Source organism: Lissotriton helveticus, chromosome 8 (assembly GCF_964261635.1).
Source record: "Lissotriton helveticus chromosome 8, aLisHel1.1, whole genome shotgun sequence".
Taxonomy (NCBI): Eukaryota; Metazoa; Chordata; class Amphibia; order Caudata; family Salamandridae; genus Lissotriton; species Lissotriton helveticus.
In genome coordinates this window covers 1,593,674,087-1,593,686,546 of record NC_136069.1, presented here as the reverse complement: position 1 = coordinate 1,593,686,546, position 12,460 = coordinate 1,593,674,087, and the positions used below count along the sequence as shown (strand labels likewise).

Here is a 12,460-nt window from a genome sequence, read left to right as displayed (position 1 = left end):
TTTTAGCCTTTTGTCTCCAGTGAGTAGCTGGAATGCAGCATTTTGAACCAGTTTAGAGTTTGTGAAGAAGACCTTTAGAAAAGCTCCAGTAGATGGAATTACAGTACATAGGTGTTGAGGCAATTAGTGCTTTGATCACTTTAATTTGACAGCAGGAACTATAACAGGGAGCAACCACACACAAGCTTAAGTGGAAAGAAGGTGGCTGGCCATAGCCGCTATCAAGATGGGGAACAATAGCAGAAGGATTTCATCCATATCAAACCACAGGTCTGTGACTGTCTTTAGGTGAATGCCTTCGTGAAGCATGTTGGTTAAGATTTGCAATTGAGAACGATCTTGGTAGGTACATATGCAAACTACCGGTGGGGCAAGAAAGCGGTTCCATGTTCATTTTGATTATGTTCAGAAAGGCGCCAAAGTGAAGCCTAGAATGGGTACTGCCAAAATCTGTATTTCCCTTATGATGTAGCTCAATAATTGCAGAAACACGCTGCTAAACTGAAGAGTAATGAATCATCTATGCCACGTGTGGTGTATATTTGGAACCCTGAACTGCTACGTCACTGCATATGCATTACCACGTGGGAGCTACCCACGATCCCACACTCCCCATTCCTCTGTTTGCAGTCTGCTGAAATAGTGTACCACCAATTACTTCTTTTTTGATATTCTTTCCTACTCAGGCTTTGTACCAGAGTGAAAGGAGTAGCTCGAGCTTGAGTGAGTCCGGCGTCGGAGACTGGTTGCGAGCAATCGGGCTTGACCGCTATGAGGCGGGACTGATCCATAATGGCTGGGATGATCTGGAGTTCCTTAGGTAAGCCTTGATGTCATTTAAGCCGGTGTTGGGATGATCAGACTGAGTGGGCAGGCTGTCCTCATGTTTGTGAGCTTCTTAGGTGATTGTTGTTCTTGATGAAAGGCTACTAACGACCAAATTAAACCTTACTTTTCACGCATCTGGTCGAATGGATGCTAGATTAGGGATTAATAAACTTTTCAGAACACTAATTCACTTTCTGTTAGATTATTAAATCAACAAGAACTTTGCTGACTGTGAGTATTTGCTTGATGAGTCTTAATATGCCATCTGTTAGGTTTTTGGTGTTGTGTTTTAGATTTTATGTGTATTTACCATTTTTAACTGAAACAGGTCCTGTAACGTTTGATCTGTTACACTTAGAATGTGGCCCGGCTGCACTGTGGCGTGTAAGAAATTAATTAAATCGGGGGAAGGGGAGGGGGGGCATAGATTTCAGTAGTGCAGCAGGTGCAGTGGCACAGGTTTGCCAAGGGTATACTTTTGCCCATTTCGTGGCTACTTCTTATGAGAAAAGCTGGGATGGGCGCTCAATTCTCATGCTTACATGCCTTGGCTACGTCACTAGATGAACAACCATCGGAAATAGGGGTGTCTGGAAATATGCCTTAGGAGACCCCTGTTCATATTTAGGCCTTGGTCCCATGAACAGTGATCAGCTTCAGTGTAAGTTAATATCGACATTGCCCTCTTTTAATAATGAGCTCTATGTAGCAATGTAATCCAGGTGTCCTGTTCCGTTGCAGAGCTATTTTAGCATTCTTAATTGCGTGGGCAAAGTTGGGACGATGCAGGACTAAATAAACCTGAATTATGCAACCTGGACTTTCCATGGTGTGGTTGATATGTTCCAAAAAAATATGGCAGTAGGGGATTCTGTCGCTTATCTTAAAACCGGGCTGGGATAAGGCTGATGTGCGCTTAGTAATTTATAGGTTTGGACTATATATTTTACTCTTGATATGAACTGTATACGCGGAGGCTATGTTGTTTAGACCAGTGGCTCTTAATCGTTTGACTTCTGTGGACCCCCAATTAATCATTACTGGAATCCGGGGACCGCCGCTGAACCATTAATGGATTCTGAGGACCCCGGCCTAAGCAATTTTGATGATTTGACCTGCAAAACAATACACAAAAATACAGAAACAAGTATTCATCAAACAAATACACAAATGATTAAATATTTTATGCAATTTGCAAACAAATATAAAACAGTCGTAATTTAAATGTTAATAGAAAGTTCGGAGCTTTTATAAATTCAGTCTAGGCCACTCATCACTCATACTTTATTCTGTTATTCTGTATGATGCACTTGTACTGCTCCCAAGAATCAGTCTGAGGATACCAACTTTATTTTCAGTCACCAGTTTCAAATGCTTTCATATTTACAGAACGCTTTTAAAAAGTTACATTTTACATTTATCTTTTTTATTTACACGCATTTCATTAATTTGTTTCATTTTCATTTACTTTTATTATTTAGTTTCCTACGCAGTCACGGACCCCTTCAATAAGTGTTGCGGACCCCTGGTCCCATATTTTCAGAATCACTGGTTGAGACTGTTCTTTGCAATATATATATATATATATTTAATCCACAGTCTAATTATCTATGCATACCTATTCTCTCCAGCAGCACAGTACACAACAGCACATAGTCCATGAATCTTTTCAGCCTACTGTGCATGTCACTAGATTATAGACAGGGGGTGACTGTTTTGCCATTGTGCAACATTACGTCCATCATCTTGTTTTTTATGGGGATAAAGTAAGCAGTTACACAAGTTCGGCCAGATACGAACCCAGTGTTCCACCAATTAGATCACATCCCAACCAAGTACCCTTGATGCCTCATATATTTTCTATGCCTCATTGTCTGTTCTTTAAATCTGAGAAAATCTTTTGGTTACTGATGCAATACTGTTTAGAGTAGTATAGTCCATAGTACATTGCAGACCAGCATGTATAACACTAGCAAACAGAGTTCTCACAACATCATACTCCCTGGCAGCCTTTCATTCTCTTGATGACTTTTCTGACATGTTAGTACAGAGTTGCTGATAAAGCACTATGTAGCATTACCAGTGTATTTCTGCCTGATTGCTTTTATCATTGCATAGTTAAATAATGATAACATGCTCTTCCCTGGTTTAATAGCTTTTGTGAAACATTGTATCAAGAGTTCTCCAGCATTAGATCTTTCATATATTCACATACTTGAATCATTCATTGTAATCATGAAAAGCCATAAACAGTGTTAAAATGGCCATTAGTCTCAACAACAGTATTTGTTTTGCAGCAAATCCACATCAATTGAATCAACCCAAACGTGAGCCTGTGAGGTGGAAATGCTGAATTATTTTTCCTATGTGTGAGAGAGTGCCCAAGAAGAGTTCTGCTTCCACCTGTGTGTACTTTTGTGGCTTCGCTGTACTTTAGCCAGCCCTGATATCAGCTTTTAGTGAGGTTTATTTTTTTAGGGTAATCCTCATCTTTTAGGTCAAGAAAACACTCTCCCTGTCACTGTCGCATGGCCATGACTTACCAGGAGACAAGAAAGATCTCTCTTTAGATCATGTCCCAGCAACAGGCAGAAGAAACTCTACACTGATGACCATCATGATCAGTGTATATATTGCCTTTATCCAGCACTCAATGTATATTGCTGTGATATGTATGAAACCTTCACTTCTGGGACTTTAAAGAATATAGAAAGGAGTTTGACGCTATTTTACTGGTGAAAAAGAAGATCCCCCCTTCCAAAGTGGGTGCCCTTCTTAGGAGTAAGATTCTGTGAAAAGTGCTCTACCAGGCACTTTTATGAAGGTAGCATAAAAAAGGAAATGTGGAGTTTCCAGCGATGCACTTGTTACCCAAAGCACCTGCAGCCCCCACCTCATAAGCAAAAAAAAATTGTTTCCACAGGAAAAAAATCCACAAAAGATGAAGATCAACCTCTAAGAAACATTCTGCGAATATCCAGCTCCTCTGACACCCTGTCTGTCACAATTACGGTGATATGACTAAGCACTCCTCATTATAGTCGGCAATCAGATTGTTGATAACATCTCCATATAAACCTATGTTACAAGCCTGTTTGACAATAACCAAGAGTCCATCATCAACAACACCAAAAATGGCTTGGCAACCCACTATCGACGATCATCCAGTCGTTGGCAGTGCTGCCTTCACCATCAACACACAGGCAACATCAGCGATAGAAATTCTATTTCAAGTTACCTTTCCATATTCACAAGTAAAATTGTCTGTGTGTGTGTGTGTGTGTGTGTGTGTGTGTGTGTGTGTGTGTGTGTATATATATATATATATATATATATATATATATATACTTACTATTTTTTTTAGTGTATGCAGGATTTAGGTTTACTAGTTAATTTAAGCAAAACCTTTATTATGAGGCGTGGGGGAGGTCCCCGAAGTGCTGTGATATAAAGATTGGAGTCACAAATAATAGTTTTAACTCATCTTTTTCCTATCTGGCCATATTTAATAATGATGGTTTATGGAAAACACTATTAATACCAGGAAGCTTAATTTTGTGAAAACCACCTCGGTTTTTACCAACTTTATGGGGAAACTTGACAAGAAGCCCCCTTGCGAGATGTTAATCATATATAAAGCCAATTGCTTGTCCATCGCCGTATACGGAGCTGCAGTGTGAGGGCATAGCAATTGTCAAACGTTACAAATGATGGAAAATACTTTCTTAAGTAACCTCTCTTCTGTACGTAGCAGCAGATCGTCGTTCATATGTCACTCCAAATTATTGGTTTCCTTTTTAACAGATACAGCTTAGATTCAGCCAGTTCTGCTCTGGCATAAGATCTGCCATCTGAGTAAACCAGTCTAAACTGCAAGATAATTCGAGATTGTCTTAAATCTCCTTTTGCCTTCCAATACACATTAAAGTTCTTTTCGGTGACCTGAGTCGTACACATATTTTAATCACCCTGAATCACTGGAAAGTATTAGTAGAAAGGAACTAAAAATGGAATGTCTTTCACTGCTTAAGGATCTAAGATTGTCTACAGAATTATTCAAGTTTAGTGTTTTAAAAAAACCAAATGATGCTGGTTACGTATAACATGCAACCATACTTCAACATGCAACCATACCTCAGACTAATACATGACGCCTGACATAGGTTTGTTTTAACTTGTTTTAGAATGGACATATTTCACCATCTGACTGGCTTCCCCAATAAATAACTTGTCTATGACCGTAGACAAATGTCCTTGTGACAACGTGTTGATTCAAAGCACTAACCACATTGTTTTCCTCTGCAAATTCTACAATGCCCAGAGGAAGCGTTTAATATTACCAATGCTGAAGAATCAAAATTTTGCACAATTCCGTCCTGCATACCTATTTTCACAAACTCTGCTTACTCTTTATATTTGTAATACTATGGCAAGTTTTCTATGGGCTGTGATTTTTATAACCCTGTTCCTGAGTTTCTATCTTCTCCACTGTCTATCTGATGATCGCAATTTGATTTCTGTAAAAATATTTTTATTTATTTAAATTATGTATTTTATGCTTTTATGATTTTTAATGAGAAATCAAATAAAGCTCATTTGAATTGAATTGACTGCATATCCTCCATTGCAAATCCTAAATTCGAATTTTGAAGTCGACCTCTACAATCACAGGAACACCTCTGATCCGGCGTGCAGTCTTCCATTAGAATCAGATTTTGAAGCCAACATCTGCGATCCAATGAACTCTTTAGCTGCAGCATACAGTCTGTCGTGAATGGATATGTGCTATATTCCTAAATTTGAGGAAGAGGAGAAAGGCCATCTGCCATCATATGGTCCACAATGCTACTAAAGGGGACCTGAAGTGATGCAAGAACACGTGGTCTTTATGGCAACGTTACAGCAGATGATGGACGCTTTTTGGAAACTACTGCCTCAACAGCCTCCTGTTACAATCAAATGGGATAACCCAGTGAACCTCAGGGCCTGAGTAACAAGTGATGCATACAGAGAAAGGCCCTGGCAGTAGTTTTGGAGAATCTATTTTATTTAAGAGACTAAAATAAACAATTCAATACACATTGAAAGAAGAAAACGCCACCAGAACAGAAGTTACCTCACATAGCATTTATTAGGTCCAGTGAACATGTAATAATCTATGTACATGTCAATGAAGGTTGCTCCAACATGTTCAGAAGTGTGACGTATGTGCTCGTGCAGATGTGAAGGAGTAACGTGACTAACGAGAAAAATACAGTAAAAATGGAGACTCTGTGCGCAAGCTGCCTGCCCGCAGTCTGTCAGATCAATTTTAATCAATTTACAAAGGGCAACTAGAAGGATTCCTTAGAAGTCCCAAGGAGGAGGTTGAGCTTTTGTCCAGACAACTAAGGAGGGTTAATATTTCGACCCTACATATGGCGTGGTTATTTAAATCCAATAGGGAAGATCTTCATCAGGACGTTGGGGGGTGGGGGTGAGCATTAAAAACCTGGCCTGGCGTGTGATAAGAACAATAGTGTGCTTAAATTCATGCAATAGGTTCACCTTACGTTGCACGAAACAGCACCTTCAAATGAGGAAATTACAGAAGTGCTAAGATGGGAAGTCTGCTCTTTCTGACAATATGTGCATGTAAGATAATGTGCTTCAATATTCAATACCTAGCGGAGTTTGACAGACAACAGAGAAGGGGTGAGGATAATTTCATCAACTCACTTCTGTACATCCAGGTCAGGTTGCACAAAAATTCTTGAGTGCCCTTCGAATATTAGGACTGAACACTTTACTGAAGGGGACAGAGCCACATTTTAGAATATGTCCCCCAAACATACTATGACTGTGAAGCATAAGGCAAATTGGCAGGTAAACACTTACCAAAGGTACAAATAACCTGGACAAGACAGTGGAACTCAAATAGAGGATCAATCAATCAATCAATCATATAATTCGTAAAGCGCACTACTCACCCGTGAGGGTCTCAAAGCGCTGGGGTTGGGAATACTGCTACTGCTCGAAAAGCTGGGTCTTGAGGAGTTTTCTGAAGGTCAGCAGGTCTTGGGTCTGCCGTAGGTGGATGGGGAGGGTGTTCCAGGTCTTGGTGGCGAGGTGGGAGAACGATATGCCTGCCGAAGATCGCTCTTCGGAAGCAGGGGACTGTGGCGAGGGCGAGGTCGGTGAAGCGAAGCTGGCGGGCGGGGGTGTAGAAGCAGAGTCGTCTGTTGACGTACGTTGGTCCGGTGTTGTGGAGTGCCTTGTGTGCTGGGCGAGGAGCTTGAAGGTTATCCTCTTGTTGACCGGGAGCCAGTGAAGGTCTCTCAGGTGGGGTGGGATGTGGCTGCGGTGAGGGATGTCAAAGATCAGGCGTGCAGAGGCATTCTGGATGCGTTGGAGCCGTCTCAGGAGTTTGGCCCAGGTTCCTGCATAGAGGGCGTTTCCGTAGTCCAGCCTGCTGCTGACGAGGGCCTGGGTGACCGTTCTTCTCGTATCAGTGGGGAACCACTTGTAGATCCTGCGGATCATGCGGAGGGTGTTGAAGAAGGAGGAGGAGACGGTGTTGACCTGTAAAGTCATGGAGATGGTGGAGTCAAGGATGACCCATAGGTTGGGTGAGTGGTCGGTGGGTGCTGAGGCGGTTCCCAGTGCTGTCGCCCACCAGGAGTCGTCCCAGGCCGAAGGGGTGGATCCGAGGATGAGGACCTCCGTCTTGTCCGAGTTCAGCTTCAGTCGGCTGTTCCTCATCCATTCAGCGACGGCCTTCATTTCTTCGTGAAGGTTGGTTTTGGCGGTGTGGGGGTTCTTGGTGAGGGAGAGGATCAGCTGGGTGTCATTGGTGTAGGAGATGATGTTGAGGTTGTGCCGACGGGCCACGTGGGCGAGCGGTGCCATGTAGATGTTAAACAGAGTTGGGCTGAGGGATGAGCCCTGGGGTACGCCGCAGATGATCTTGGTGGCTTCGGATCGGAAGGGGGGAAGGCGGGTGCTCTGTGTTCTGCCGGAGAGGAAGGAGGTGGTCCAGTCCAGGGCCTTCTCTTGGATCCCGCATTGTGGAGGCGTGTTAGTAGCTTCTGGTGGCAGACCGTGTTAAAGGCGTCTGACAGGTCCAGGAGGATGAGGGCCGCCGTTTCTCCGTTGTCCAGCAGGATGTAAAGATGTCTCCAACAACAATAGTAAGTTGGTAATTTATTTAATTGGTACACAGGTAACGACCTCCAGCTTCTTCTCCAGTGTGCCTCTCTGCCTACTTCAAGAAATAACATTCCATTCACCTGGCTACAAGCCTAACAATGAGTAAATCCCCACATAGGGACTTGATGTCATCGGTGGCGGCGATGAGGGCAGTGTCTGTGCTGTGGTTGCTGCGGAACCCGGACTGGGAAGGGTCCAGGATGTTGTTCTCCTCGAGGTAGCGGGTCAGTTGTTCGTTGACGGTCTTCTCGATGACCTTTGCCGGGAACGGGAGCAGGGAGATGGGCCGGAAGTTCTTCCGGACACTTGGGGTCTGCCTTGGGTTTCTTGAATAAGGCGTTGATCTCGGTGTGCTTCCAGCTCTCAAGGAAGGTTGCTGTCTCGAAGGAGGTTTTGATGACTTTCCGGAGATGGGGTGCGATGGCTGTGCTGGCTTTGTTGAAGATGTGGTGTGGGCATGGGTCTGACGGTGATCCGGAGTGGATGGTGTTCATATTCTTGATGGTGTCGTCGTCCTTGATGTTGGTCCAGGAGAGCAGGCGGATGGTGGTCGTGGGGTGTAGGTCTCACTGGTTGTCAGGGCGGTCGTGGCGTTGAAGCTGTCGTGGATGTCTGCGATCTTGCGGTGGAAGAAGGTGGCCAACGAGTCGCACAGGTCTTGCGAGGGTGGGACGTCTATGGTGTTGGTGCTGGGGTTGGAGAGTTCCTTCACGATGTTGAAGAGCTCTTTGCTCATTGTTGTCTAGGCGGTCTTTGAAGGAGGCCCTTTTGGCGGATCTGATGAGGTGATGGTGTCTGCGAGTGGCGTTCTTGGGGGCTGCGTGGCTGTGTTATGTTCGTTCACGGAGCGAGATCTTCTCCAGCTTTCGGCAGGTTTGCTTGGAGGCCCGGAGGTCTTCAGTGAACCAGCTGGCTTTCTTGTTGGTGTGACTGTTGGAGGGTTTCTTGATCGGGGCAAGGGTGTTGGCGCAGTCGTTGATCCACTGTCTGAGGTTGCGGGCGGCGGTGTCGAGGTCGGTAGGGTCGGCGGGTGGGCTCTGGGCGAGGGTGGTGGTTAGCTGATCTTCGGTGACTTTGCTCCAGCAGCGGCGAGGCATCTGTTTGGTGCGGTGGTGGGTTTCTTGAAGGTGAAGTGGATGCATCGATGGTCGGTCCAGTGGAGTTCTGTGGTGTAGTTGAAGGAGACGGGGCTTGCAGAGAAGATGGGGTCAAGCGTGTGACCCGTGGAGTGGGTGGGTGTTGTGATGAGTTGTCTGAGTCCGAGGTTGGCTAGGTTGTTGATCAGGGTGGTGGAGTTGGTGTTGTTGTTGTTCTCGAGGTGGAAGTTTGGGTCCCAGAGGAGGATGTAGTCCATGGAGGCGAGGGCATGTCTGCTAACGAAGTCGGCGATGGAGTCGCTGAACTGTGGTCGGGTTCCGGGGGGTCTGTAGATGAGGGTTCCTCGGAGGGTGGTGTTGGGGTCGGTGTGGATCTGGAGGTGCAGGTGTTCAGCGGTGCTGAGGGTGTCGTCGGTGTTGGTCGAGACTCTGAGAGTGTTCCTGTGGACGATGGCGATTCCTCCTCCTGCTCCGTTGGTGCGGTCCTTGCGGGTGATCTTGTAGCCTTCCAAACGGCTATGGCTATGTCGGATGCCGAGGCGGGGTTCAGCCAGGTCTCTGTCAGGAAGGCGATGTCTGGGGAGGTTGAGTCGAGTAGGTCCCAGAGTTTAACGGCGTGTTTGCGGGCAGAGCGGGTGTTGAGAAGGATGCATCGGAGGTGGTTGGGTTCTATCCTGGTCGGCAACATGGTGGGGCGGATGCTTGTGAAGCTGCAGTTCCGGCAGGTGAAAGCTCTGTGGGTGCGCTTCGGGGCGGCCAGGAAGCAGGTGTGTGATCGTCCGGTGTTGAGTGTGATCCAGCGGCCTATAGAAAATATATCATAAACAACGCTACCCTACTTCATAACCTATAAACAAAATATTATACTAATTTATGGACCCATTTAGAAACATGACATATTTGGGCCTACTGAATCAGGTGGTCAGATTAAATCTATGTACACTTTATTTACAAATTATATACAAATATATACATCTGCGGAAAAAATATTATCATTAGAACAAATCCTAACCATTTAAACGACCACCATTGGCAATGGGATCTAGCTAATAGTAACCTGCACTTCTGAATAACCAAGACCAGCTTGTTTGTCAAAAGTAAGATTTTATTTACTAAATTATGGTATTTCAAATTGTAATTTTATAAATGCATTTTTATTAGCATTAAAGTAAGCATGTTTGAAAATCTTCATAAGAAATTTACAGTTTAAGTTAGAAACTCAAAGTTTAAGTATGATTTTAGCAGTTTAGCATTTCTAAAACCTAAGTCCCTAGCTAAGCTAAATAAATGGAAATAAAGTAAAGTTCAATGAGGATTCTTACGTGCTCCACGCAAAAGTCCAGCAGCACTTCACCCTCATCGGAAAGTCAGAAAGCAGCAGCCAGCCCATCCCTAAGGGCATGACTTTTTATACCTTTCTATGCTAACTAAACTAAGCAAAGGAAAGTTTTCAAAGATCCTCGAAGTCCCATTGGCTGAGAGTGACAAGTGACATGTCACCCATATTTCAAAAGTTCCATTAGGTCACGTTTCTTAAAGACCATTGTCCTTTTCCGAATGCAACCAGGAGCTTCCTTGGTTTGCAACAATTGTAAATCAATATTCTCACAGTGTTCATTTCGTTTCCGCGGGTGCCAAGTTAGAGCTGACAAAATTGTCCTTTATCACATATTCGACCTTGGCCACGTCCGACAGAATGATGACAGCACATCAGTTTTTGCTTTGAGAATGCAGCTTTGACGAACACTTTTTCCAGAATGGGCTTCTCGTGACTTGTGCAGAAGTAAAATTCAGCTTTAGCAAAATCGAGCAAACTAGGCCCAAAAGCAAGCAACTTATGCTTTCTAGTAATAAACAAAAACAAGAAAAGTATTAATGTAAGAAATAATGTTGGTTCTGTATCCACCCTAGGTTTACTAATTAATTAACCCTCCCGATTAGTCTAATGTTACCTAGCAAATGCAAACAAATAAAGCAGCGTTTATATCTACCAGTCTTCATTAATCCATGAGACTTATGTGCACCTAGAATAGTAGAAATGACATTACATAGACAAGGAAAAGCAAAATAAGCACATGCTTCTTTAAGTTTGCTGCAGTTAGTAATGACGAAAACGACAAATTATTTTATTATTTTGTACGAGCAAAAGATGCAACATTTATGCACATTTATGAGCACACAAGTTAGTCCCCCCATGTGTAAAGTTTAATCTAGGTTATATTAATACAATACATCACAAATCATTAATATTATTATTCATGTTATGGAAATGTGACTTTGCGAGTTTAAACAAAATTTTATTTTCTATCTCGCTCCATCAACTCCCTCATCTGGTGATTAACAAATCACCACACCAACACCCAAAATTTTGGTAATTTAGATTTCCGAGAAATTGATTCAAATTCATTTGTATCAGTAATCCTAAAAATCTGTTTCTGCATATTCTTTGAAATTAGCATAACGCTCTCTATGTAACTCCTGTAATTCAATCTCCCTTTCTTCTTCTTTTCTAAGTTTATAGATTCTTTTCTTTTCTTTCAACTGCTTCTTTCTCTTATGCAACAAACAACCTATTTTTGTCAAAATAAAAATGAATACTATTATAATCAAAGGTGCCAAAATCTTACCAAGAATTGAACTACCAATATCATGAAACCAATTTTTAATAGCTTGGAATCTTTTTGAAATTTTTCCTGTAAAATCATCTTCTTCTAAAGGAATTATCTCAGAATGCATTTGTGTAATGTTTTTAATGTACATCTCAATATTCTTACTTTCATCAGGTATATATGTGCAACAATGTTGTACATGTAAAATGCCACAGACTCCTCCCTCTTTTGCTAGGAGTATGTCTAAAGCAAGACGATCTTGAATCACCATAGATCTGATTGCAACTACTTCAACATTCACTAATTGGAATCCATCAGCAGTATCTGTTGACAATCTGTCAACAATTGTGGACAATTTTCTAATTCTCCCTGCATTTAGGGTTATACCAACAAAAGGTATTACAGCTTGAAAAATATCTCCCAGAACTTCTGTAAAAGTTTCTCTTTTGACTCTATTTACATAATTATGAATTTTAAACAATCCTTCTGAATCTCTATCAACATGAAACACTTTAGGAAAAACAATTCCCACATAACAAGTTCCATACCAATGGTCTGGAAGGTTGTAGTAGGCTTTGTCACCACAAACAAAATAAATCCCAGGGAAGATTGGATCTTTTCCACCTTTGAATCCCCAACCTCCCAAAATCTGATAAGTATCTTCACAGTTACTTGCACCTACAAAATAATTATCAAAAAGTGTATTATCTCTTCTAATGCAAAGCTTTCCACTAACTG

At 42.7% G+C, this 12,460-nt stretch overlaps 1 protein-coding gene across 3 annotated transcripts in view; it reads left to right on the top strand.

Annotated features, from left to right (window-relative positions):
• Positions 1-12,460, top strand: part of INPPL1 (inositol polyphosphate phosphatase like 1) — a 755,507-nt gene that overhangs the window by 711,369 nt on the left and 31,678 nt on the right. For all 3 annotated transcript variants that reach the window (XM_078658619.1, XM_078658620.1, XM_078658621.1), the window contains one exon: positions 687-820. In XM_078658619.1, the coding sequence (XP_078514745.1) occupies positions 687-820 (134 nt within the window). The remainder of the gene's footprint in view (positions 1-686; positions 821-12,460) is intronic.